General features: G+C 58.9%; 1 protein-coding gene across 2 annotated transcripts; it reads right to left on the bottom strand.

Moving 5' to 3' along the window:
• Positions 1-499: 499 nt before the first annotated feature.
• On the bottom strand, positions 500-22,691 carry NOS1AP (nitric oxide synthase 1 adaptor protein). Of its 2 annotated transcripts, none has more exons than XM_084290895.1 (10): positions 22,422-22,691; positions 16,106-16,177; positions 5,043-5,135; positions 4,815-4,888; positions 4,206-4,314; positions 3,966-4,107; positions 3,092-3,249; positions 2,660-2,827; positions 1,678-1,843; positions 500-1,378 (listed from the first exon to the last, which is right to left on the bottom strand). In XM_084290895.1, exons 1-10 carry the CDS (start codon positions 22,524-22,526, stop codon positions 975-977), a joined length of 1,491 nt encoding a protein of 496 aa, XP_084147021.1. In that variant the 5' UTR covers positions 22,527-22,691; the 3' UTR covers positions 500-974. The 2 variants fall into 2 exon arrangements, with proteins under 2 accessions (XP_084147021.1, XP_084147022.1); XM_084290896.1 differs by having other exon boundaries at positions 4,815-4,873.
• Between the last annotated feature and the right edge of the window lie 5,116 nt (positions 22,692-27,807).

Genomic DNA, 27,807 nt, shown 5'->3' with positions numbered 1-27,807 from the left:
AGCCCTGGTTTGCAGGCAAGCACCTGCTGGGAAATGGGGTGGGTTTTGTCCATAAAGCGAAGCAGGGAGCCGGTGGTGGCGGTGGGTGCAGGGAAGGACTTAAAAACATGAGCACCAGAAAGGCTTCGAAGCCTGGCAGCCGTGCTGAGGACCGGACAGCGAGGGGAAGGACTGCACACCCCGTGCTGCGCTCCCTGGCTCCCCGCTCTGCAGCCCCGGGGAGGGGCAGGCAGTGCCCACACACCCCCCTCCTGCCTCGGGCAGGGACCAACCCCATCCCAAAACACCACAAACCCCAGCACCCTGCCAATGCTGCCCGTGCCCGGCCATCCCGTGCCACCTCCTCGCACCCCTTCACCTTCCCAGGCTCATCCCCGGAGTCCCCCTGCTCTCGCCTCCTCTCCCACCACCTCCACATGCAGAAACCCCACTCACCACCCCATACTGCCTCTTGGCTCCCTCCCATCCCCGCTCACCACCCCACAACTGCTCCCTCATTCCCCCAGCAAAGACCCCCACCTCTCTCACCGCTCCCCCCGCAGTTCCACCACTTCCACCACCTCCCAACCCGGCACGGGAGGCACGGGCTGACCCCTGCAGTTTGGGGCTGCTGTGTGCCACGGGGCTCTGGCAGCGATGCCAGCAGCACGACAGGGCCCTGCGGGGCCGCGATGGTGCTGGGGGCTCTTTGCTTCCCTTCCTCCTGACCTCTCAACGCAGCCTGGGGGCAGGCACGGGGGACCAGGGCGCAGCGCAAGCCTGGCACGAAGCTGAGGGTGCTGAGCTCGGGACAACGGGGCCGGCAGCAGGGACACAGCCTGGGGAAGGACGAGGGCTGTGCCCTGCTCCTGCCGAGCTGGCACGTCTCCGGGTGCCACTTATTTCCCCCGGGCACGGCACGGTGCCACGCGCTCCCTCCTCCGTCCCCGGCCCCGCCAGGGCTCCCGTCTCTCCACGCCACCTCCCGCCGTGCCCTACACCGCGATCTCGTCCTCCAGGCTGTCTCCCAAATCCTGCCGGGGCTGGACGTTGAGCAGGCGCGGGGGTTCCTCCTGGGACCAGGAGTCACGCTCCTCGCTCTCGTCCGTGTTGGACTCGTACTCGGAGGCGATGCCCGACTCGCGGAACTTGAGGAGCTCCAGGCTGCCCAGCGCCGGCTCCGCGGCGTGCGGCCCCGAGCCCGGCAGAAAACGATAGCACTCCAGCTTCACCAGGCAGTTGTTCCTACCTATGGGGCTGCCCAGGGCGCTGGGGAAGCCCGAGCCGGGGCCCAGCTGCGGCAGGTGGCTGTCCTCGGGCTGCGGGGTGGTCGGGTCGCAGAGCACGGGGAGGGCGCCGGAGCGGAAGGTGATCTCCAGCAGGCTGTCCTGGGAGCCCGCTGCAAGAGAAGGGCACGGCTGAGAGGTGGTCACAGAGCCACCCTGGTCCTCCCGGCCGCCACAGCAGGCTGCGGAGCCCCTCCAGGGGAAGGACAGTCCCAGGGGGCCTGCAAAGAGCCAGGAGGAAAGGTTTTCCGTCTCCCACCCAGCTCCTGCAGGGAGCTGACGGCCACACAATCTGCACGTGCACAAGCCGGGCCAGAAGGGCACTAACACAGCCCTGCACAAAATACGGGAAATGTGCAAAACGGGGATCCTGTTAGCTGCAGGGGGAGAGAACGGGGTAGGGAGCACTTACTGGTGTTGTTCCCCGCCAGCTTCAGCTCCAGCTCCTGCACCTGCTTGACCAGCAGCGAGATGTGCTGCAGCAGGTCCTTGTTCTGCAGCAGGAGCTGGTGCACGCGCGCCTGCGCCTCCAGCCGGGCTGCTGCCTCCGCGGCCAGCTGGTCCTTCAGCAGGTGGACCTGAGGGACAGGGGACAGCCCCGTCACACCAGTGTGATGACGATGGACAAGCCCAGGGGTGGAAAAGCTGGCAGGGAATTGCCCAGGGGCAAAGCGCCTGTTTGTTTCAGCACAGCTACCGATATGTCAGCCCTGCCCCAGGGCCCTGGGAAGGATGGGGACACTGCTGGGTGGGACCCGGGGCAGCTCTGCTGTCAGCTGCAGGCAGCAGAGCCCCAGGAGCGTGCTCCAGGCATGGGGACAGCAGCACAGAGCCACCCAGGAGCCACGCTGGCACTGCACCGATCCTGCCTACATCCCTGGCTCCTGTGCGCATACAGCGCTCCTCTCTCCAGCATGGATCAAGACCCCCAGGGAGACAAAGCATGAATTTGATGGAGAAAGAAAATCAAAATCAGTTTTACTTTGGCCTGAAAAGTGACCACGTGGGAGGTGGAGGAGCTCTCTGCCCAACGCTGGTGGGCAAAGCAGGAACTGGCAGAGGTGGAGCCGCAATCAAATGCTAAGCAGGTGCAGAAGCTCAGAGCCGACAGCACCCGCCTGGAGAGCATCCCTCCTCCCGGCCCCACAGCTGCCTCCAACACAGGCACCGGGGATGCAGGGAGGCAGCGAGCAGAGCCCAAATGTCACCGCTGGCACAGGGATGGAGGCTTGTGCCACCAGCCCCCTGGGACAGCACCCGGGAAGGGCGCTTGGCATAATTCAAGGAACTTCTACACGTATCTGGAAACACCTTTGGGGAGCTCTGGGGGGTGTCAGGGGGCGAGGAAAGCTGGGGTAACCGGTAGAGGTCCAGGAACTCATGGTGGGACGAACCTGCGCCACGGCCACTTGCGTCTGCTGCTGCTGCTGCTGCAGGAGCTGCTGCAGGAGCTGCATCTGGTGGTGGGCAGAGAGCGGCGTGCCCAGGTCGGGCAGCGGGGCGGACGAGGGCAGCAGCAGCTTGGGCGAGGCCGTCAGGATGTCCTCGGGGTGGAGGCAGCCCTGCAACACACCGACAGAGAAAGCATGACCCCTTCAGTGCCCCCGAAGCACGCAGGGGACAGGCTGCTGCATTCAAAGCAAGGGCACACACCCATCAGCTCTGCCCCAGACACTTTTTGCAGGGCTGCAGCGAGCCCAGCACTCTGCAGGAGCACCCCAGGCCCCCAGCCAGAGGGCAGAGGCCGATGGCTTTGCTCCGGGAGCTGGGCAATGCTGAAAAAAGCCCCTTCCCCTGGGCACGGGGATGCAGAAGGTCCCACAAACCTTGGCGTCGGCGCTCGCCTCCTTGCCCACGGCATCCAGGTCGGTGACGCCGCGGCTGAAGTCGAGGATGCCGGCCCCGGGCAGCGGCAGCTCCACGGCATCGATGTCGGTCTCCTCGGCCGAGGTGGCTGCCCGCTCCACGGCGGTGAGGCGGCAGGCTGCGGGAGGGCAGGGACAGAGCTGGGACCCCCATACATCCCCCCCCGCCACCCCATTGCCCAGGGCTCGTGGCCGAAATACAGCTGGGGAACGGCAGCCAAAGCCCCTGCATGTGTTCAGGGGAAATGGGCCATCGGGAGGCACAGAGAGCTAAAGGTAAACAGGAGGTGACGGGAAAAGAGACAAAAAAAAATAAAGAAATAAAAAAAAACAGATGCTCAGAAATCCCCCGGGGAGCTGCACACCGCGGCCGGTACATTGTGCAGAGGAAAAACAAGCGGGGAGCTGCCCAGGTCAATGCAGCTGCAGAGGGTGGGCTGTGCCGGGGGGACCCCGCAGCCTCCAGGGGTGCAGCATTTCCACACTCACACCCGTACACGCTCAGAGGGTCAGCAGCCAGCCTGGGGACATGGGGACAGTCCCCGCTTTGGCCCCCATCCTGGCAGTGGCGTGGAAATGCTTGTGGTGTGCGCAGCCGAGCACGGAGAGCTCTCGGGCACCCGCTGCCCCCGCTAATGGGCTCGCAGCACGGGGGATGTCTGCGCGGATGCCGGCTGACACCTAGCCAAGGCTCCTCGCTGGGTGAGATCCCCCGGCTCCGCGGGGCACAGCGCCGTGCAAATCCGCTCCCCGCAGGTGGCAGCCAGCAGCCAGCATCGCGGAGAGACGGCGGCTCTGAAGTCCCCCCCCCCCTAACCTCACCCCGGCACGGTACCTGGGACGTCCAGGTCGTCCCCGTTCCTCTCGCTGTCCCCGTCCTCCTGCCCGTCGGCGTTCTGCTGGGTGTGCTGCAGGCTCAGCTTGTGGCAGACCTCGAAGGCCTGCCCCACCGTGCGGACGATGCGCATGGCCTGGCTCTGCGGCGGGCGAGGAGGCGAGCAGAGCTCCGTCAGCACGGCCACCCCGCCGGGACACCCCCCCCCCTAGCCGAGGGGCATCCCCCCAGCATCCTCACCTTCTTCTTGGATTTGAAGACGTTGCACCTGAAGACGTTGCTCGAGCCATCCCTGGCGATGTAGCTGAAGATCTTGAGGTCCTGGGAGTCGTGGGACACATAAAAAATCCTGCCAGGAGGGAAACGGAGTCGGTTTGCCCCCAGCACACGCTGCCCACCGTGGCCAGGACGCTGCAAGGCCACAGCCTTTTTTCTTCTCCGGGGTGCTGGCAGCTGCCCAGCCTCTGCAGCACAGCCCTGCTAAAGCCCATCCGTTTTATATTTTATTTTTTTGGCAGCCGTGCTGCCCACACGGAGAACATGAACCTGCAGCAAACACTTTGCGAAGGCTGCCCAGGGATTTCTCTGCTCAGCCCACGCAGGGCAGCACCACGGGGCACCCATGGGAACGAGACCCGAGTGCCTCTCTGGAGAGGTGGCCTCTTGGCTCGGGCGCCTGCCCCCTCCCAGCACTAATTATGGCTCTAATTGGGATCATTAACAAGGGCTTAGTGGCTGTCCTGGGGAGCCTGGGGGGAGGAGGAGGCTTTTCTGCATGAGCTGCCCTCCTCCTCCCAGCAGGGCAGGGATCTGCGAGCGGCCGCTGCCGGACCCGGGGCTCAGCCTTACCTGTAGATGGGATCGTGCATGACGAGCATTTTGTTCTCATCCCAGGCCCATTCTTTTTTCTGCAAGGGAAGAAGCTGAAAATGAGTACGTCAGATGCTGCCCTCGAGATCGAGCACGGGGCCGAGGCGGTGCTGGGACGCTGCTCGCTGCTCTCCAGCCCCAGCTGACGGCCTCCCCTGCCTGCAGCCCAAAAACCCCACGGGTCCCCATCGCCCCGAGGTGCCCTACCTTCTTCTTCTTCTTCAGGATGACCTTCACGCCGTCCACCGACACGACGAGGCTCACCTTCTTCTTCTTGATGTTCTTGGCTTTGAACTCATACTGCAGAGAGAGGCCTGGGTTAGCCCTGGGGATGCTCTGAGGGTCCACATCCCCTGCAGAGGGGCAATTTCCTGGCCCCACAGGTTTGCTGGGGGGGTTTGTGGCCGTCGGAGAGCTCCAGGAGGAGAAATGCTACATCAGCAGGGGTGCGGGGGGCTCGGCACGGAAACAGGATTCCTGAGGGCTCCGAGAGCTGCGCCGGGGGAGGTGGCATAATGCGATTACCCACTTCAGTTAGAAGTCACTGGATGGGAAATAAAACTCAGGAACTTCCAAAGATCAGCGGCTAAACACAAAGCTCCGGCCCAGCCCCGGGGGAAGACCACGATGCCCCTAAATCCAGCCCCTCCTGCACGCACAGCCCTACAAGCAGCGAGGGGATAAATGGGGGGGGGGGGAACAGCTCAGGCGCTCCTTTTGGCTGAGCAAACTCCTGCACTGCACCCAGAAATCCTGTCCTCTGCAGGAGCTGCGCTTTTGGGGTAAAACCACGGCGTTTTGTGGGGTGAGGGACCCCCAGCAGTGGGTCCAGGCACACGCTCGTGGCCCTGGGGACAGCAGGCACTTGGCCAGCTGAGCCTGAGAGCCACCAAGCATCCACAGCCCTGCACTGTGAGCATGGGAATCGTGCTCGTGACCCCCTTTTTGCTCCCCTCGCCTCCACCTCCATCCCAGTGGGATTTCGGGGGACCCACAGAACCGCTCCAACACTCACACCGGGTCCCCAGAGCACCAGTCCCACACACAGGGCACAGCCCCCTCCCGGCACAGCAGCCCCACGGCCTCTACGTGCAGAAGAGGGATTTAATTAATCCCCTCGTTAGCCCATATGGGGAGCACCAGCCGGGAGCCCCACGCACAGCCCTGCCCCGTGCCATTTCCAGCGCCGCGTGCTGCATTAGCTCCGGCAGCAGGGAGAGCTGCTGGCCCCGATCTGCAATTTCATGACAAAAGACCCGAAAATACAATTCCTCAAAGCCACTTGGAAGCGGCTGGCGGGGACGAGCGATCCCGATGACTCAGAGAAGCGCCCGGCGGGGTGACGCAGCTCTGCCTCTCCCTGCGCACACCGGGCAGCCTGGGCAAGCCCACGTGCTCCAAAGCCGTGGTGATGGGCTGCAGGATGCAGAGCTCGGGCTCCTGCCGAGCCTACAGCCAGCCCCCAAATCCCCTACCCATGAGCTGCCTGCAGGGCTCGGTCCCTGTGTCCCTGCTGGAGGGGGCTGCCCCCAAAGCTGGCCAACGAGGAGCCCCCTGTCGCTACTAAGGATCAGTGCCAAGACCACAGCGGTGCCTCTGAAAGCCAACCATCCCGATTTAGCCCCAAAAAGGTGGGCTCCAGCCTGAGCACTCAGCACCAGGCAACCCAAAACCCTCTCCAAAACCCCACGTGCCATATGGCGGATGCTCCACGGCCCCGGTGCTGCCTCCTGCTGTACAGGTCCTGCTGCTCGCTGGTCATCAGCACCCAGCTGCTGGAGCCAGGGGATTTCTATTCCGGGTGACCCCGAGTGCTAATTAACCTGGGCTCAGAGAGATAGCAACCCAAAAAACACCTCGTGGTTAGAGGGACTATTTTTAGCCTGGGATTCGGTGAGCACCAGCCCTGGTAAAGCCGCCCAGACAGAGCCGGGCGCTTTGCAGAGAGGTTACCAAACCCCACACGGGTTATATGGGACACAGGGGATACAGAGAGCCCGGCAGACGCTCCCACACGCCTGGCCCTACCCATGGCTGCAGGCCAGGGGCACTGCCCGGGCTCATCCCTCGCCCGCCCGCGCCGTGCCGAAGCCAAATCCCCGCGTGCCGAGGGCAGAACTCCAGCAGGAACTGAAGGCAGTGAGGGAAGCGAGCACTCAGGAGGACCCAGCAGCCAGATCTGCTGAGCGCTCTCATAAATCTCGCCCTTTATCCCAGTGCCTAGACCAGAGCCAAGCTCCCCTGCAAGCCTGAGCCACGCACTTGGAGCTGCCCCACGTCCTGCCCCAGCCACAGCTCGTTAGCACGGGCGCCCCAAAACACACACGGGCTGAGGGTGACCCTGGGGAAGAGACCCCGAGCTGAAACAAACAGGCTGGGAGGGAGGGAGAGCAGCAGGAGAAGGGAGCAGCAGGGCAAGTAGGAACACCGGCACCTTGTGGGAGCTGCTTCACCCCTGCTCGCAGCCACAGCACACAATTTCTGCCCCGCTCACGAGGCTGTAACTCAGCAAACCGAGCGGGTTTCACCCCGAGCAGTAGCTCTGGGCAGGGTCAGAGCCGGGGCCAGGTCCCTGCAGTTTCTGTGAGCCAGGCTGGAGCCACACAGGCTGTAAGGGATGAACTCAGAGCTGTGCAGGGCTTGCTCAAACCTCCCAGCTCACGGTGCCGCTGCTCCGCTCAGCGATCTGTTACTGCATCCCAGCCTGCAGAGGGATCAGCCAGGAGGGATCCGGAGGAGAAGACAACCCGCACGTTTCCAGGGATGCTGGGCCGACGCCAGAGCAGCTCTCGCTGGGAGTCACATCCTGCATCCCCACGCGCACGATAAGATCTCCCAGCCCTAACGAGCTCCTCACCGAGACCGAGCACGGCTCCACGTGTGCCAAAACCCAGCAGATCGCTCAGCATGGCCCTGCACACCCACCTCACCTGGGGCCCAAGGACCAACCCGCAAGGAAACCTGGGGAGAGCAAAACCGATCCCACTAACGGTGCTGGAGCAGCTGCTTCAAGAAAAAACCCACATTTCCCCCCGCTGGGGGAACCAGGAGGATAGGCTCGGCTACAGATGTCTCCAGTTCGCAGAGATGAAGCCCAGCCTGCTGTTTCATGCAGAAAAGGCTCAGAAATCATCACCCAGCCTGGCAGCAAGGAAGGAAGGAAGGCAGAGGGTCTGTGCAGCTCCCCCCCCACCCCCTTTGCCTGTCACCGTCTTTCTCACAACTACCCAGATGGCGTGAAGGTTTTTGGGCTTTCAACCCAGGTGTTTTACCCTTCTCGGGGACAATTTTAGATTTTGAAACATCCATAAAAATATTGCAAGCTTACATCAATTATATTAATCCTTGGCTATAGCAATGTGACGATCCCAGAAGATGCACAACTTCAGGGAAATGGCCAGAAATGGGAAAGAGCCATGGAGAAATGCTTCTCTTCCTGGGCCTGCACAGCTCCCCAGTCCTTCAGTTTGCCCGACTGAAGCTCCAGTTAACAACTCTGCTAAAACGCTCAAGGCTTGCAAACAGACTTTTGAGATATGCTTTTTATTTGGTAATGTATTCAAGACAGAAACTAGGGATGTCTCACTAATGGAAAAAAATTTATTAGATGACTTGTAAACTCCAAGCAGCCGTGAAGCAAGTGAATAAAGACACTACCCTCTAATTTTACATTCCCCACAAAAAAAAACACGTTTATCTTCTCAATTAGGAAAGAAACATTTCTAAACAGCGGAGCACAAGAGCCTCAGTACTGACCTCAGGTTAGTGGGAGTCTATTTTCAACATCTGTCTTTTATGCAGAGCTGGCTATTTAAATAACTTCAAAGGCATGCTCTTAGATGGAAAATAATGCCAGCTGGTGTGTGCATCATTGCACAACACATTTCTACTGGCAGGGTATTAGAGCTGCCCTTTCTTGAGAGCAGAGGAACATATGTTACTTAATAGGGAGCGCATGTACCCTTGTCAGTTTGGAGTAAAATTATGTACGAGCCTTGAGTGCGATGGGTATGTGTGAAAAGCACAATAAAAAAAAACCCTCCACATCCCTAGAAACGTGTTATCTGCCCCTGTCTCACGGCTCCTACACGGCAGAAGTGTAAGGAAAGGTTTAGCCATGCCTGCAGGCTGTCGGGCAGGTGAGATGCTGGAGGAGGGAGACGGCGCCTCTCCAGGTTCGGCATCGCCCCACACGCACAGGCATCTGAAACAGATCAGCCTGAACAGAGGCGCCCTCATTTCAGTCCAAAAGCTAAACCTCGGTGGGTGCAGACCCCAATCTGCCCACCAGCATTCTCCATCAGAAATGGGCGGACTACTGTCAGTGGTAGCAGAAAGCAAATAAATGTGAGATTCCTCAGTGGAAGCTCTCCAGATGCAGCGGGCTGTCCCCGTCCCAGCTGGTAAAGCACAAGCGAGGCTTCAACCCAGCATCATCTCAGAGTACTGAAGGACAGAGAAGCAGCAGCCTTGTGAAGTCTTCCCCAGCCCTTCGGAGGAGCAGCGGTAATGATCTGCTCATGAAGGATTAACTTGTTCCCAAGTGACAGCTGAGGGCGAGCTTAATCAAGGCTCTGCAGCTCCAGAAACCCAAGAATTAACAGCTCCGGGGGAAAGCTACGTATCTGGCCATTTCTGGCAGCGAAAACACAAGAAATGACAACGCTTGCCAGAAATGTGAGGCATAACCCAGAGGGGACCCTGGAGGCACCTTGCTGGGATGCTAACAGCAGCACTGGGGCTGCGTTCGCCTGACCCACACGAGGAAATGGCACCAAAACCCCAGCTCTGATGAGCCCCAGCAGCTGCCCCATGGAAGGGGAACCTGACACAGCCCTGGCCCATTGCTGGGAAAGCAAAGAGCAAGAATGGTTTCTGCAGGAAAAGAGTAACAAAGCACAAGGAAGGTCTCTTGGTTCTGGTGCCATTAACAGGAGAAGGTCCACGGATGATTTCCAGCCCTGGGCAGGGCTGCATCACACCAAAGCATGCAGCGTGGTGCTGCGGCATGCCCACATGTCCCGTGAGCCAAGTTTTAGGCCAAAATCTTGGGAGAGCTCGCATGTAGACAAGACACACACACCTGGCAAGGGGTGCAGGCGCAGGCTGCCAACCACCAGCCTGTTCTCTGCGCTGCTGCCCTCGCCCCCCTCTCCCGCTGGGTCCCCTCCCCAGCAGGCAGCCTGCTGCAGCGAGCCCAGCCCCAGCAGGAGGACGCTGAGCAGATTACTCGGGCAGGCAGAGACAGGTCCCTGCTGGTCCCCCGGGGCTGGGGGAGAGCTCTGGGCCGAGCATGGCGTCCTCCCCGTGCGCACGGACACCGGCGACGCGCAGGCGCGCCAGGAAGCCCTCCCTGTGATGGTGCCAGAACCGGGGCTGAAAACATCCTGCCCAGCCCCTGTCAGGATCTGCCGGTGGCTATCAATCCACCGAGGGGCACAGGGATGTGGAAAGGGAGAGAAACGAAGCGCTGGAGGCTGGTTTTTGGGCTTAACGCTGCTTTGTGAAGCTCCTCCGCGGGTCAGCAGAGGTTGCGCTTGTGCATATGGATCAGCACAGCTCCGAGGTGCGCGTGCATCCGAAATAGCTGTCGCTGTGGTTTGTGCTGACAAGGTCAGGGCCAATATTCCCATCCAATTTCTGCTTTAATTTTGGTAACTGCCTGTGATGGCCGTGCGTCCTGACGGGTATAAATGGGAATCGGTCTAAAAATACCCGCGCTGCGAGAGCGGCAGAGCAGAGCTGGGCTCGGTGCTTTGAAACAAGCCCAGATCACAGCAGCACGCCCATTTATCACACAAAATATGTGTTCCAATAACACTGACTATTCCACAATAAATTCCGTCTGCTCGCCTCGCTCTTTCCCACCATACAGCTGCCTCCATCCCCTTCCTTTCTGCCCCCAAGTTTCATTAGCTGAGCTGACGCGCTGGGGCACGCGCCGCAGCCGCCCTCCCCCCGAGCATTTCAGGAGAAATCAGAGCAGATAAAAATCAATACAAAACACACGGTCAAGGGGATAAGGTTCTTGTGGATAACAGCTGCCTCTCAGCCCCCCGTTGCAGAATTCCCATTTGGAGACCCCCATGGGGCAGCAGCAACCAGGCCGCCCTGCAGACACCAGCGCTGAGCCGCACGCGTTCTGCTATTTATCAGCCCTTGCTAATATAAGCAGCGGCAGCACATTCTTCGGAAACCCCATATCTGGCTGGAATTTGCGGTATTTTTAATTAGCTACCCATCAGCTCCTCCGAGCAGGGAGAAGATCCCACGGGGCAGGGCTGCCAGGAGGGTGAGAGGCACCGAGCATCCCGCGGGACATCGCTCCCGAGGCCAGGGCTGGCTGGCAGTCCTGCACCAGCCCGGGGTGCATGGGTACTGAGAGAGCCAGAAAATGCCTGGCAGGTACCTTCAGAAGAGAAAAACATGCTCAGGATCAGCACTAAGGGAGGCACTGCCCCAAGGCAACCACAGGGCTAGCACCGCCGGGGAGTGCGCCCACCCCAATTCCACCTCGGTGACAAAATGGGGTGACACAACACACGTACCCATGCAGCTGACGGAGAGCAGAAGCTGAACACGGCGAGGTTTACAGCCCGGCTTGCGAAACACGGCCAGGATTCATTCACTCACCCATTTCACTGCCCGCCAACGAGGCGCTCACCCACCCCGCGTGAAAAGCTTGAGCAACGCGGCGCGGAAAGCAGCCGAGAGTGGCCGGGCGGAACAGCAATGGCAAACCCAAAGAAGGCGAGCTGGCAATAACGTAACTAAATCAGCAATTATGAAATTCAGGCAATTAATAAAGAATGAATGAGCAACAGCACTGAATGCTTAGCGCACCAGAAACAAGGCGGCCCTGTGGGGCTCGTTAGATGCTAGCGGTGCGCAGCAATGCTCCTGGTCTGTAGCTGGAGAGGAGAGGCAGCTCTTCACATCACACGTTTGTTCCCAGGCTCCTCTTTCAGCTAGAGCTAACACAGGTATTAAAAATTACTCACTGAAGTCTACATTTTGAAATCAGCAGGTCTGAGTAATGCCCTTCAGAGGGTTTTGTAAGGAGGTATAGGCTCAGATCCTGGAAAAAAAACACCTCCAAGTTGACAAAAGGTTTCGAGCTTTTAGTTAGAAAACAGCCAATGTGGGACTTCACACCAACCACAAGGACTGCAGCACAACTCAGCACGGCAACAGCCCTTTGCAAAATGAGATCCTAAGCTGTCCCAATAACATTAGAAGCGCACCACGCAAAGGCATCTCATTCTGAGAGATTTACAGAATGTATTCCAAGTTTCCCCCCTGCAAGCAATTTGACAAACGTTATCTGAAACAATAGCACAGCCCGGCCTAAGGGGATGCCATCCACTAGCTGCTGGATCCCAAAACGAAGCAACAATAGGAATTTGACAGAATGCCACTGTTCTTTCAGCAAGCCCCAGAGCAGCGGGAGCGCAGTGCTGATTTTCATGCAGGTCTGGGAGGGAGCAGTGCCTTTGATATCCAGGTCAAGCGTGCAGGAACTTGGTATCTATTCGGTTCAGCTGGATTTATGTGGCAACGGCCAGGCGGCTTCCCAAAGGAAAAAGGAACAGAAGCTGCATGCACAGGATGCAGAAGGCTGAAAAAGGCCCCGAAACTGAGCGGTGCCACCCGGCAGGGGGGATGGTGACCTGAGCACCCCGTCGTGCTGCTGCGATGGACTCAGCACGGCCCTAGGCACGTGAAAAAGGGAGTGCGTGGCAAAACAGAAGGGCGAAATTATCTCAAAGCACAGCGCTGTGGAAATCCCTAGTATCACATCCTGACATAGCATCACCTGTTTCATCACCTGCTTCCATGAAGCAATGGGAGAGGGTTCAGAAGGGAGCAACAGGACTACGCAGCACATTTCCCAGGCTCAAGTCCCAGGGGCTGACCCAGACTCACTCGTTTTAGCTTGACCTAAGAGCTGGGCCCTGGGCAGAGCCCCGTCCAGCTGCCGGCTCCTCAGCATTTCGCTGCAGCCCGGGAAGAAGCACAAGCGTGGCGTGGCACCCACACCCCTCGTCACACAGGTACGTGCCCAGCGCCGACAGCGGTGCCAGGCCTGGCACAGACAGGAGGCTGCTTCCTTACGACGTCAGGCAGCGCTGGCAGAGCCATAAACCCGCCTGCGAACCTTTGCCCTTCTTGCTCTGACTGTCAGGACGCCGAAAGAGCAATTGAAACGATGACAAACACCGCACCAGGCCCTCCCAGAGGGAAGGCAATCCTGCCTGCCCTGGATGACGCCGGGAAACCATTAGCTCGCCCCAAACCCAGCGCTGCTTGCGAGGAGCCAGCTGCCTCCCTCGCCTCCTCCAGGCGCACCCCCAGCCCACCACCACGCACCCCCCCTGCAGGGACCGCAGCCCACCCACCCTCAGCAGATTGCTTTCAAACCCTGCTCCGTTTCCCTGCACAAACCGCGCTGGTTGTGCTGTTTCCCTTCTTTTTTTCCCCTTTCCTCAAGCAAGATATAAATGACCTAACGCTTTTTTTTTTTTGCACCCCCTGCGGTGCAAGCAGGTATATCTCGAAGGTTTTAGTGAAATGGGCTCCAGGTGACACCACGTGTTCTGTGCAAAGAACCGCCCAAACGCACCCATTTTCACACCAGCTGCGCACGTGGCGGTCGGAGGATGCAAAATTGGGCTTTCAACAAGCTTGTTGAAAAGCAGAAATTTTGCCAATTTGCTCAAAAAAAAAAAAAAAAAGATAAAAAAAGCTCAGCTAGGCGAAGCAGTAGAAGTCCCACGAAATGAGATGTACCTGACGGAGCTGGAGGTCTGGAGGAGCCAGGCATTAAAGTGCCTGAAGTGCCTCGTGGTTTTGCAAACCTCTGCTGGACACTTCCCAGAAGCAGGCTTGCAGGAGACCTCTGCGTAAGCAGCATTTAAAACAGCGCCTATATAGGATTTCATCCTTCCTGGCACCAGAGAAAACCTGGCTTAAGGCCACGCTCAGCAAAAAGGAGAGCTCGAAACCCTCCAGGACGATTGTGCCAAGCCCCGGCCAGGTAACTTGGGCTGCATTGGAGAGGCGCCAGCAGCACGAGGAGGATTGTGCATTTTGCATACATTTACATCGCAACAGCATGAGCAAACACACAGCTAGGGCTGCCATTTAGGGACCGACCACTGCGCTCAGGCATTCTGGGAAAAGAAAAAAAAATAAAAGGACGTCTTGCAGCTAGTTCAGGAGTTTGAAACTCAGCTCTTCGGCAGCTGATAGTGCCTGGGGTTGGGAAGATGTTGGCGCGGTAAGTCCCTCGCTGGCAGCAGCTCCTTTCTGAACCCCTCCAGCTCAGCAGCTCAGCGCAGGGCAGGCCGGCTGCAGCTCTAACCAACATTTAATCGCTGCTGAACTCGGGACCTGCTGAGGTTTGGGTGCCCACCGACAACTTAAGGAGACTGAGGGATGAATCCCTCCCGGCTGCAGAGGCAGGGAGCGTTTGGGAGGTACGCCCAGCGACCTGCACTGGGTCAGCCTCTTTGAGATGAGGAGGGGAAAGGCAAAAAATAAATAAATAAATAAAAATTAAAAAAAATAAAAAAGCCTCTCTGGCTCCAGACCCAAGGAAGAGACCTCCGGCGGAGCCGTGCTGTGCTGCGGGGGAGCGGGCGGGCGGCAGGCAGCGCAGGAATGCCAGCAATGCCTGCTATGCGCCTCCTGCCCCGCTCCCCGGGTCAGGGCTCCATCCCAGCGGGATGCCGCAGTCCAGCCCCATCCTCCAGCAGCTCCTGGGGGCTCCCCGGGTGTTTTCGCCCTCCCCGGGACCCCCGCTGCCAGGCAGGGTGCCTCCGTGCACGGTTTTATCCTTTGGTACATGGAGCCAAAACCCAGCGGGGAGGTGGCCCAAAGGCTGCTCCTTCACCGGCGGTGAGAACAAGCAGGGAGACCCCACGTTTGCCCTAAAACAGGCATCAAAAGCTGCGTAAAATCCTTGAAGGATTTTATGTAAGTGCTGTGCTCCTTGAAGGACACAGCTCCCTGAGAACTTCCCTGACCTCCAGCGGAGCCATCACCAGCCCCAGCACCCAGCCCATGCCCCCACAGCCCCAAATGAGGGAGCAGGAACAGCCCCAAATACGTGACCCCCCATCACGCCACCCCTCCTGGCACCCTCTTCACAAGCAGCACCCCAAAGCGAGAAATAAATTCCCAGTCCCTCTGGCAGACCACATCTGCAGACTCGCATCCTCTAACAACGCGCATCTGTCCCACGTTACGCGTTTCAAACACATCATTTGTCAGAAGAAATCATTATTTTACCCTAATTTGCATCCGCTCAGCTACGAATTGTCTAGGCCGGGCGTCAGGCTGCTTCCATCGGCCCATGAGGGCTGCTTTGGTTTGTTTTGCTTTTAAACATTTGGGTTTATTTAAGCTCCCAGAGCTGTGCCAGTCCTCTTGCCCTGATGCAGAGCTGTGTGATTTTGGGACCAGAGCCACGTTTTTTTTTATTATTTTATTATTATATTATTATTTTTTTTTAGCAGCCCTACCCCAAATGTCTCTTCCCAGAACAACAGGGGTCCCGGGGGACGAGGAGGAAACAGCCGCCTACAGACCTCAGAGAGCTCTCCACGGCGTAACAGATCCCAACCCCAGCCTGCAACCAAGGTGAGCAATTCTAATGCCAAAAAAAGCAACAATAAAAACAAATAAAAGACCCAAAGACATCCCAACTTGCCCTCAGGCCGCGACATTAAGCACTGCCGAGGGCAGCGTGCAGGGAAGAGAAGCCCACGAGCTCTCCCCGTGCTGAAATTCGGGAGCAAACAACCAACCAAACAAATAAACCCAAACATCACCGCCGGGCCCCAGGGGGAGGCTGGAGGCTTCCCGGCCGCACGCGGCAGGCAGGGGAGCGGAGGAAGAGCTGCTCCGGTGGCTGCCGGCCAGGCATTATGCGGCCGGAGCGCCGAGCACCCTGCCCGTGCCTATTTCGGGAAGTCGGATGATTTCATAGCCAGCTGACATCCCCTGACCTGAGCCCCCGTGCCGCCGGCTTCTCCGCGCTCGGGGCTTGAAATTTGCACGGGGCCGTCAGCCAGGAGCGAACCTGCCCGCACACCACCCGTGTGTTTTCAGGCAGCCCACGCGAGATGTCCTGGGTACCCCAGGTGCTGGGGATGCTCCGGGGTGGCAGCGTGCCACGTGGCACATGGATATTTGGATGGGGAAAGGTGGAGAGTTAGGGATGACCCCGGGGAAGGGGCGCGGAGGGGCACCCCCACGGCACTCACCCTGATCCGCCGCATGGCCGTCACGATCTCCACCCTGCTGTTGGGCCGCGGCACATCCAGGCTGCCTATGTACTGAGGGAAAAGAAAAAACATGTTAGGAGCCACAGCTCGGAGCACGGCAAGCAGCCTCCTTGCCTCCCCACTGCGCCCAGAGGTCCCCCAGTGCTTCCCAGCCCTGCCTCCCGCCCGCACCCAGGCACCCCTTGCATGTCCCGGGCTGGTAATGCCGACCCGTTTGCAGCAGGACCTCGAAACTCCACTGAGCAGATGGGAACCGGGCCCTGGGGACAGCTCAGAAAGCTGGGTCACTTGGAGAAGGGACAGACAAAAGCTGGGGTGGCACAGGGTGTGGTGATCCTGGGCGGGCACAGGGACCGGGCATTACCCCACCTGCCTGTCCCTAGGAGCAAGACAAGTCCCCGTACAAGCATCCTTTCTGCCTGGCAGACGAACAGAGTTGTTTTCTCGTAAGAAAACCCTACAACAGCTCCAGTGACTCAAGCAGGGTAGTCCTTTGCAGGCGGTGCAGCAGCCTGTTGGGTGCAGCGCAGCTCGGGCTTCCCAGCAGACGAAGGGACACGAGATGGTCTACACCACTGTTTGCTCTTTCTGGTATTCCTGCTTGCCAGAAAGAACCAGATCGATCTTTTTAATAAATCGAGAAGAAAAACCGTGAATTGTGCAAAGCCCAGCTGGAGCCTGGTGCCCCCCGAAGCAGCTCTGCTCCCCACTAAGCAGGCATCACGCACCAAGGGGGGCGAGGAGGCTTTCAAACATCTCCTGACCTGCAACCAACGTTTTTTAGAGAGACTGATGGTAATTCAGGGCACGAAACAGAGCCACAGCAGCAGATACAGCCACAAGGCTTCAGCCCTGGTAAAGGAGCACAGCCTCAGCAAGCAGGACTCATTCACCCCTGCTGGCATCAAAGCCCACGGGGGTAACCCAAAATCCCCCCGGCTGCACCTGCAACAGCCAGGATACTGGAATACCCTGAGATAACTGGGGCAGCCTGTCCTGTGACAGGCCCTTCCCTGTTAATTACGGCCCTTCCCTGTTAATTACTGCCCTTTACATCCTATCCTGGGCACGCTGGAGCAGAGCGAGCTCCTCTGGCTGACCCGAGCACCCGCACCGATCCTGCTCCCATGGGAGGATGCAGGCAGTGGCCACAGCCCCCAGCACCGACAGGACCGAGCAGCCGGTGCCGTGAGGACACAGAGCAGATATAAAAATAACCAGCAAACAGCTGGCTTGGCCATCATGTGCCACGGCGGTGCAGGAAAGCCTTATGCAACGGGAATTAAGCCCTGCACCACAGCCCGGGCAGAGGCCACGGCCACAAAGGCAGCAGTCCTGGCCAGCTCACAATCACACACCCTGCATGGAGCCTTCCTTCTTCAAGATTCAGGTCTAAGAGGTGTCTTTTCCACCAATCACTTTCCTTTTTCTTTTTCCCTTTTATTTCTTTTAATACAAAGCCTGGAAAGCATCACTAGGAAGTACGAGATGGCCACCAGACAGCCACGCCGTGCCTGGCACCCCGCAGGACACACCTCTGCCCCAAACCCGGGTACCAGAGCATCCCACTGCCATCTGCCTCAACCCCATCAGCCACACCTCGCTTCACACAGCCACTGTGCTCAGCCCCAAACACCCACCTCTCCCCTTGCTCTGCAAATTGTTTTTTTTTTAGCTTTTTTTTTTTTCTTCACATTTCACAAAAACCAACAGATGGACCAAGGCCCTGGGTTATTTCAGCGCCGAGGGCAGAAACCACAAGCGGGAAGCGCCCTGCAGAGGAACAACCCTTCAAAGAGTGGTGAGCATCCCCCAAAAAATGCAGACGTGGAGGTCAGCCTCCAGCCAGCTCCTCCCCGGCGAAGGAGCGGGGCTGGCGTGAGAAACCACCGTGCTTATCAGCCCCTCGCATGAGATAAGCGCTCTGGTCCCACTCTCCTCCAGCCTCTTACTCACAGCCCTGAGCCTTGTCCTGCCACGAGCTGTGGGAACGAGCCGGGGACGCCGCTCAGCACAGCAGCCTCCTCATCCCCCGGAAAACCAAGAGACTCATGTTGCCAGTGCAGTGTTTGCACAGCTCCTTGAGCTTCTCTTTATTTTATTTTATTTTATTTTTTTGTTTCTCCCGCCTCGAGGTTGTTTAATACCCTTCTGCCCCAAAGAATTTCCTTGAGGTGCTTTCCCGGGGACACCTCCTGAGCCGTGTCCGCGGGGCCGGGGAAGCCTTGCTGGAGAGGAGCCGCGAAGCCAGGCACGTCGCCTCCCCGCCGGCCAGACCCCGTGCAAAGGTCAGGGCTGAATCATCCCCGGCGGCCAGGGAAGCCCGGGCAGGCTGCCTGGCGGCTCGCCAGCCCCAAAAGCCTCCCCGAGACACGGGGGAAGAGCTGCTGGAGCAGAGAAGCTGTGAGCAGGCAGCGGTGCAGGAGCAGGCATCGCCCATGGGGTGCTCACCCCAAAATCCTGCCTGCGTTCCTCCAGTCCCACGAAAAGCAGGGCAGCGCTTTCCAGCTTTGCTCTTTCCCTCCCCACCACCGTGCCGTGGATGCTGCAACACCAGGGGGAAAAAATGAGGCTGCAGCCAGGGCCAAGGCAGAATTAGGGGAGTGCACCTCTAAAATCAGCACGGTGCGAAGAGGAAACCTTATGGTGGTGATCCCTGAGCGGCCCGGGAGGAGGCAGGCGAGCCCCCTGCGCTCTGCCCTGCCCCAGCCACGGGGAGATTTACTCAGAAGGAAAGGAAAAGTCAGCGTGCCAGCCGCCTTCCGTGGAAAAGCCTCGGCGTCCCAGCCCAGACAGTCATGTGCCAGCTCCCTGTGACATGGGGACGTGGGGACACAGGGACGGGGCTGGCCCTGGGCGCAAGGTGCCAGAGCCGCACGGCCCCAGGCCCCCAGGCAGTGGGAGCCAACAGCCCCCCAGGGCTTCTCACCCATGAAACGACTTCACCAGCACGGCAAAAACCAGGTCCCTGCTGCAGGGAAGCCGTGTGGCACTGGGGAGGGTTATTTATAGCCCGCAGCGAGCGGTCCCGGGCTCGATCGCTCCACAGCTCCTGGCTGAGCAGCCCTCGCCGAGCTCGCTGCTCGAGAGCTGCCAGCAGAAGCAGCCCCCGGGCGCAGCTGCCAAGCCTCCCGCAGCCAGCTAGAGGGGCAGAGCTTCGAGCAACCTGCTGCTCGAACAACCCCCTGCCAGCGCTGCCTGGTGCCAGCACACCCGGCCAGGGGGCGAGAAACGCCTGCCAGGGGAGCCTGCAGCAGGCGAGGGGGTCGGACCGGGTGGGAGATGCCCGAGGCTCGGCCCATTTAGGTCCCCTCCGCGGCCAGCGGGCACTGGCACCATCGCAGCCCTGCAAAGGGACAGGCAGGAGAGCTGCCCGTCTGCTGGGAGCTGGCAGGATTCACGGGCAGGGCCGTACTGGATCCCAGTGAAGTCTCCTCCGTGTCCCGTCTCCAAACATAGCCAGCAGCAGATGCTCGGTTCCTTCTCAGTTTCCCACGCACTAAAGTGGAGAAAAAGTACTGACAAACGCCGCAGAAAACGCTCGGTTGCCAAGATCCCTTAAGGGTAGGGAAAAGAATAAAAAAGAAAAGCCCATCCAAACCCCAAAAACCCTGCCTGCCAAGAGTGCTGCGGACATCACATCTCCCCTCTCCTGGGGGACCGCATACAGCAGGGCTCTGCCAACAGATCAGTGAGTGCAGGATCAAAGGATCAAAGCTGCTTCCAAATAATGGGCCTGGGAACGGCAGAGCTACACCTGAGCTGCTTTTGGGTTTTGTTCCGCAGCACCGTGACTGTGGGAACACAAAGAGCAAGCTCGCGTCCCCTCCTCCCTGCCCCAAGCGGAGCAGCCATGCCGGGCAGAGAGGTGGAGGAGGACAGAAGGTGTCTTTACTCTATAAATACCCATTTATTTAAACAGGAAACCATTGCACAAGTGGGAATTCATGCCAGCTCCCCTGCGACACGCTGCAGCTCACAGCTCTTTCATCCGAATGCTTCAGCACACTCCAGAGGCCTGCCTTTTGATTTTATTCAACAATTCAGACCACAATGGGCAGAAATTGAAGCCTGCCTTCCCTCGGAGCCAGCTCCCCCGATTCCCACTGGCCCGATGGAGGCACTTCAGAGACTCGGAGGCTTTCGGTGCCAAGAGAGGTGGCCAGCAAAAACAGCTCACAAGGTGTGAAGCGCATTACCATCCCTAAGGAGATGGAGCGGGATTTTCCAGCCATGGGGTTTATCTCCAGAAAACGGATTAACACAATCCTCGGAGGACGCTGCGCTCCGACGGGGTGTCCCCGTGCCAGAGCATATGGCTGCGAGCGGCTCCGGCGCGCAGCACAGCTCAAGCCCCTCTCCTGACAGCATCGCCTTCGACAGCACTGCTTGCTTTTCATCACCTTGTGTGCTTGGGAAAGGCCAAAACCTGACAGTGGTGACCACTGCCAGGACAAATGCAGCAGCTGGCAGGTAGAGGACCAACACTGGGTACCAGGAAAAGAGGAGGAGGAGGAGGAGGAAGGCACAGCGCTTGCTGCCTGGGCTGCTCCAGCCTCCCAACACCCGTGTAATTCTGCCAGAGGCTGTCTGGAGACAGGACACAGGGGGTTTTCTTCTTTCAAGGGGTTTTCTTCTCTCTGTGCTCCCCCAAAGCTCTGCTCTAAACCCACGTTTCTCATTTTGCCGCCTCGCCGTGCGCTCCGTGCCTCGCTCAGACAAGAGCCGTGTGGGTTTAAGCGCCCGGGATTCTTGGGGATAAAAGGAACTAAAGGAGTGTAAGCATTTAATTAATCTCCACCAATCTAATAAAAGGATGGAGTAATTGCCTAAGCCATCTGCATCCTGCATCTGGCATCAGGAGCTGCTGGAGAAACACACAAATTCAGGAGCAGGGCTCCCACGGCTCGTGCTTGGCAGTAACGCGTGCCACGGGGCACACAATAAAAGAAAGAGGCGCTAACAAAGGCTCACGCACCACCCCGGTGCCACAGCCACACCAGCAGCAGGGAGGAGAGATGAGATGTGAGCATACTGGGGGCAACGAAGCCGTGCCCCACTGCTCCCCCCGAGCCCCCGTTCCCACCCCAGGTGGGCAGGGAAGGGGCAGAGCACCCAGGGGAAGGGACGGAGGAAGGGTGCCGCTGTGCAGCAGGTGCTGGCAGCACAACAGCACCCAGCTCCTTAACCCACCGTGCATCCCTTCGCTCCTGGAACTGGAGCAGCCATTCCCAGGAACAGTCACAAGGCAGGTGTTAAGTTTGCTCCATAAACAACTCCCCTGCTGTGCTCCCCGCGGCGCGGTGCCCACCACGGGATGGGCAACAGGCTCCGCAGACGAACCCTCCCAGCACAGCTCTGCACCATCCAGCAGGACGTGGGCATGCTACCAGGCCACTGCACAGAACACGATGCCAAACCCGTGGTCCTTCCCCTGCCAGCACCTCTCCTCCAAGGACAATGGTGTACGAGAGATGCCCACCTCCCTGCTGCTCTTTTATAGGAGCTCTTTTACACCAGCATTTATCCAAGTCAACCCCACTTGGAGTATCTCGTCATCGTGACAACCGTATCCCCCATGAACAGCAAAGGGGGTCGGATTTTACTCTTTTGCTTCCCAAATCTCATGGCTTGCTGCCCCCCTGCCTGCCCCCAGCTACCTGCCCAAAGCAGATGGATGCTCGGCTGTTCCTTGTGCTGCTCAGAGGTCACGAGCACTCTGCTGTGGGATGCCACAGCCCGAACGAAGTACGAGCCCGAGAGGTCCCAGCAGAAGAAAACCAACACAGTGCTTCCTGCCAAATCCGCAGGCAAGAATGGTTTATATTTGTACAGGGAAACAGCAAGCCCTGACTTCAGGCGGGCGGCCCTGACCTCTCCCAGCACACCACAAATGGCACGGGGCTCCTCTGTCCGCTCACACTGCGAGTTCCTTGCCTTGGAGAGCTGGGAGAAAAGCTGTCCTGCTGCACCCCTCCGTGGCACCCCAGGGTGCCCGTGCCGGAGGATGCCCGCGGTGCCCAGCTCCCCGGGGGCCGCGTCCCCAGGTGATGCTGCGGAGAGGCTCGGGAGGGCTCCTTGGCGAAGCAGCGGGGTGACCCCAGCTCCTGCCACCTCCACCACCGCTTGGGACGGGGCAGAAGGACTCCCCCAACTCCCAGATCTCAGCTGGGGCACCACGAAGGGATGGGACCTCGAGGGAAAGGCGCAGAAGAACCGCGCAAAAAGCGCTGGAGAAGGGGAGGGGGAGGAAAAACAAAAAAAAAACACCGTGGGGTGCGCGCCCGCTGCCCACCTTGGCCTCGAAGCAGATGCCGTGCTGGAAGGCGTCCTCGTTATGCAGGGGGATGCGGAGGTCGTGCCGGTCGTCCACCAGGTTGTACTTGGACTTGGCGGGCATGGCGGCCCCGCTGCCCTGCGGCGCGCCCGGCCCCGCCGCCGCGCACCCTCCGCCCCTCGCCACCCACCGGCCCCGGGGCGGGGACGCGCCGCCGCCGCGCAGCGCAGCGCCGGGGGGGGAACGGGGTCCGGGGGGGGGGGGGAGCCCCCGGAGGGCCCCGCGTTGCTCCCGGGGAAGGAGGGGAGGAAGGAAGGAAGGAGGGGCTGGGAAAAAAAAAATTCCCCGAGAAAAAAAAAAAAAATCAAAAAAAAAATCAGCCAAAAGGCGCGCGCGCTGGGGAAGGCACCGCTGACATCTAGTGCGCGGCCACGGCTCTGCAGCCCGGCGCCGGGGAGGGTGGAAAAGGAAATAGGGGAATGAAAAAAATAAATAAATAGGAGAAAGGTTGGCAAGTGGTTAAAGAGGCGGTGGGGCTTGGTGGAATGGAGCCGTGGCATGCTCAGACCCCTCGGGCTGGGAGCTGAGCCCTGGGTGTGGAGGGGAGGTAAAAGGGAAGAGCAGCTTCGTATCCAGGTACTCCAACATCAGACAGCACGGAAATCAAACAAGCTAGAAAGGAAAAAAATCTCTGCCTTCTATTTAATGAAAAGCCAGCCCTGGTGACCTGGGCACTCCATGCCCTGTAAAAGCCCAGAGAAGTTGTGAACTGGCTCCCCAGCTGGCTAACCCCCCAGCGCTGCTTTCCACTTGTACAGGGGCTTGCTTGCACGGTGTTTGCCGCAAACTGAGGTGTTTCACCCCTTGCATCACATGCATGGTGCTCCCCCAGGCAGGGCCCAGTCCCTGGGTGCTTTAACAGCCCAGAGGCTCATCAACATATGGCTGCAGGGCTCGGGCTGGTCCCTTGTGAGCACTGGAGGTGGCACCCAGAACACCAGGCACCCACATGCCCCCTGCACAGGACACCCCCGTGCCTCCCAGGAGCCCTTCCCTTGCTCTGCTTGCGCGTGCCTTGGGTTTCTAAGTGACTGCAGTGCAGGCTCCTTACCCACCCCTGGACAGCAGGTTCAGGGCCATCGATTTTTCAGACTGAATCAGCACACTGAAACTTTTCCTGAGCTTCAGACCTCATTGGTAGCCACCCCCGGGCGTGCTGTTTGAGCCACATCTGACTCGCCGGGTGAACTTTCCACCATCACTCGCTGTGGTGGCTGGGACGGCGCTCCCAGCACGGCCAGGTACGCCAGGAGATAAGGAAGGGCTGCGCTCAGCAGTGCCCACAGGAACGCCTGCCGGGTGCCAGCGCCCTGTGCCAGGCTTGGTTGGGATTGCCCAGAGCTGTCAGCACTCAGACAAGCCAACTGAGGGATGGTTCTCCATCAGAGGCGAACAGCCAGCAAGCCCTGTGCTCCTGAAAACATTAATTCCTTATTTCTGGAAGGGGCAGGGGATCAGAGAAGACTGGAACAGGCAGAAACCAGTGTCTGGACAGTACCGAGACTGGGGCTGTTCCGTGGCATTTGATGCTCTGGGTTCCTCTAGAGCCTTTGGCCCTCTCATGTCAGCAGATGCAGCATGTGGAACAGCTTGGAGGGGCAGCAGCTCTGCCTGCAGCCAGCCTGTCCCCAGTGCGAGCATGACGTGTGAGCTGCCTGCAGCACTGGGCAGCACTCCCAGGTCCCAGACGCTCCGCAGGGAGTTGAGGATACCCGTGACATTTCACCCAGTTCCACGCTCCTGATAAGCCTGCGACGTAACCACGATCTGGGGAGAAGGAGGCAACGTCCAAACCCTCCTGCCCTCGCAGCACCGCCTGCCAAGCGCTCACCGCGCCGGCCACCCCCGCGCCGAGGCTGCGGGCACGGGAGCTGCCCCAAGGAGCAACCAGAGGGCCAGCTTTCCGCTCCTGTTTGCCCTGCAAGTCCGGAACCTGCTTCCTCCCTTTCAAAATCAATCACCACGAGCCCCGCAGTTATGCACGTAAGCTGTGCAACCGGTTCGCTTGTTTGCTCAGTCGCTTCCCGGAGCGGCGGGGACAAAGGTCCCGTGTGCCACACGAGCGGGAGCAGACGGCTGCCACCGAGGCCAAGGAGACCTGTTGAGGGGAACACGGCCTGTATAAACCCAGAATAACCACAAGGACAGCTTGAAGGACTACCATTAATATTTATGTATATATAAAAAAGCAAAGGACTGCTTGGAACGGCCTCACAAGTGCCGGAGCGCAGCGGAGGTGCAGAAGAGATGCGCTGCAGCCCCCTCGCTGGGGGCTCTCCGGGGGCTCTGTGGGGTCCCTCCGGGGTCCCGGGAGCTCCGTGTGTCCCCTCGGGCCCCCTCCGGGCGGCGGCTGGCGCTGCCCTGCCACCTCCTGGGCAAGCCCCGAAGCGCAGCCGGGGAGCGCCGCGCAGCGCCGGCGTGGCGAGGCTGAAGGAGAGCCGGCAGCGAGTGTCCTGCTCGTGTCCGGAACTGTCTGCTCCTGCTCCCCCGAAGCTACTCGGGCTCTGCACCCTTTGCATCAGAAGGACGTGCTCGTGGCTGTTCGCAGCCTGTAGCAGAAGGCACCTGCAGTGCTCGCTGTGCTCCAGGCACCGCAGCCTCTCCGGAGAGCTTCGTGCCCCCAGCCCTGCAGGACAACACCTGTACCTGGGCACTGGCAGCAGCTCAGCACACACCCAGGAGGACAAAACCCTCCTCTTGCTGCCAGCCCTCTCGAAACAAGTCATTTGATGTACCTACAGCCAGCTACTCCGTAGCCATCATCACACACGTTGCTTCCATGGCTGTACAGTGGCAGAGATTTGGGAAAACACACCGGGCCCTGTTTGTGCTCGGCAGGCCCCTCCTCCAGGGAGCGATAAGAACAAGGGCTTTTGGCCATATGCAAATATTTTTGTTATTCTGCTGGCGGTGGGTGGGAACGAGAAACGTCACGGAGCATGGCAATGGGAGGAAACGGGCAGATGGCAGATTTTGCAGCTCTAAGCAATAAATCGTAATGAAAATCGGATCTCCGGCAGGAAGTCAGATAGGAAAGGTAGGATCCAACTCAGAGCTCAGCGCTGCAGTCTGCTTTAATGCCCTTCCACAGACTCCTATAGCAGCAAACTGTAGCAAGACTCTGCTAGGGTCATGGCCCTGCAATTAAACAGCCTAACGAGTAGAGCTTACGCTGCTAACATCAAGTCCCTGCTGGCACAGAGCATCCCAAAGCTCAATATTCATCCAAAATGCATTCCAAGCATCCCTGAACACCGCAGTGGGGCTGAGCAGGGAGTCACCTTGTCCCCTGCCACCTGCACAGTCCCAGGAGGGAGGAGCGCTACGCGGTGCACAGGGGTCAGCACAGCAATGAGATGCATTTTCTGCCTAATAAAGCCCGGTGATTAGCATCTAAATTGCAATGATTGGGAAGGAAGCAAAAGGTTCAGGAAGGGGAGGAAGGCAAGCCTGCTGGAATTAAGGTCAGGAACTTGCTGGCATTTTCTGACATTTTGTTCTGATGAGCTGGCAGCGCTCATCAGCCAGCCACATTTATGTATTTATTTTAGAGGTGTAACTGGGAACAGTTTCAGAGTTGCTTTTAAAGCCACAAGCCTGCCTTTGATACCTGCTGGAGCACAGAGAAAAACATTAACGGGACAGCCTGAAAACTCAGGTTTGGCCTTCACAGACACTCTGATTCTTCACGACACCATTTCCTTTCAACTTGCAATTAGCCCAGTTTTTCGGAAGCCCTCCGGGGACCCCCAGTCTCGAAGCATTTCTGTTGCAGAAAGACAAACGCTCGGTGCTCCTGAAATAAACACACCCCCTGGGGCAAAACAGGTGCCTGCTAACATCCACATTCCTCCCTGCCAGCCTCAGCCAGCTCCACCACGGGCTGCAAGCAGGCAGCGAGAGCCAGGAGGTTTGGGACCCCCAGGAGGTTTGGGACCTCCAGGACCTTCCAGGGGAGCTGCAGGCTGTGCAAACCCGTCCCTGCGAGCCTCCTGCAGGGCTCCACACTGTGCCACTACCCAGGCCCAGCAGCCAGGGAGCTCCCACGGCAGGCTGAAGCGTCGCTGCCGCACGCTGAGCATTTTGCAGGCAGCCCGTGCAGCACTTACTCATCCTGTGCTAATCTCAGCGGCCCGTTAGCGATAAGCGTGCCTAAATGCCATTAGGAGAAAGTCAACACGCTGCGTAAACACGGCTCTTAACCACCCTCAGCACAATCAGCCGTAGCAGCTCTGGGTAAACTTATCAATACACGTATTAACAGCCATTCATTCAAGAATAAGTGCTTACCTTGATATGTGGGGCCTCTTATCCCCACACGCACCCCACAGCTCAGCTCCAAGAACCTGGATGGGACTGGAAAGCACCTGCAGCAAGGCACCAAGAGCAGAGTGCAGCCACCCCACTGCTGCCTGCCCCCATAAAAACCACCACCCTACTGCACACAGACCTGGCCCCAGCTGCAGGGGGAGTCCCAGCTCCTTAAATCACCACTCTCCAGGTGCTCTGAATGAGGGAAACAAGCTGCACCACGCTGCTGCTGCTGCAGGGAGGGGGGGGAATTAAAATGAAATAAAATAAAATAAAATAATAATAATAATAATAAAATAATAAAATAAAATGCCAAACCAACAGCTATGGGGGTTGCTAAGGGCAGAGGGAAGGACCCCAGGTGCTATCCATCCCAAGGGGCCACCTGCAGCAGCCCTCTGGGTGTGCAGCAGGGCACTGTGCTGGCTCTGCCAGCCATCGGGCTGAAATTCATCCACAGCTTGTCACGATGGTGTTCCTAAGGCAGGTTCAGGGCAGAAAGGGAGGTCTTGAGGTCAGTTTTGTCTGAATACAGAGAATTTGCATGGCCAGACCTGCCCCCTCCGTGGGTGCCTGGCCCCCTTGACCCCAGTCCGGAGAGTGTGGCTTTGGCCCTGGCTTTTATGGTGCATCAGGAGAGATGTGGAGACCTGTAGCTTTTGTCAGCTTCTGCAGCAAGGAAGAGCAGCTTCTTTATGTGTGCAACAAGCCAGTAGCCATATTCGAGTGGAACATTACCAGAAGACCCCAGCACAAGGAGGAGCCGATGTCCTGGGGGCTCTCCCCCGTGAGCACGCAGCTAACTGGAGCTACCTGAGATGTGCTTGCAATCTGCCGAGCCTTGTTTGCTGTATAATCAGGCACACGGCCCCTTCCTTTAATTGCTGTGTAAGCTGCCAGAGTGATTAATTCTGACACATGCCAGATCTGTGGAGGATGTGTGGGGACTTCGGAGTGTGGCACAGCGGGGACAGGGACAGCCTCGTCCTGCCCACCAGGTGACATGGGCGAGCAATTTGTGACGGGTCCTTGC

This window comes from Netta rufina (genome assembly GCF_964035555.1).
Source record: "Netta rufina genome assembly, chromosome: 8".
Classification (NCBI taxonomy): domain Eukaryota; kingdom Metazoa; phylum Chordata; class Aves; order Anseriformes; family Anatidae; genus Netta; species Netta rufina.
This window is presented reverse-complemented; position numbering and strand designations above follow the sequence as displayed.

Bases quoted from the DNA above. Each gene is read 5' to 3' on its own strand.
- NOS1AP (XM_084290895.1), bottom strand. From the start codon at position 22,526: ATGCCCGCCAAGTCCAAGTACAACCTGGTGGACGACCGGCACGACCTC. The intron at 4,889-5,042 runs GTAGGGCACCTC...ACTCATTTTCAG, and splicing joins TCCTGAAGAAGAAGAAGAAG to CTTCTTCCCTTGCAGAAAAA. The intron at 1,844-2,659 runs GTTCGTCCCACC...CCTGTCCCTCAG, and splicing joins CGCAAGTGGCCGTGGCGCAG to GTCCACCTGCTGAAGGACCA.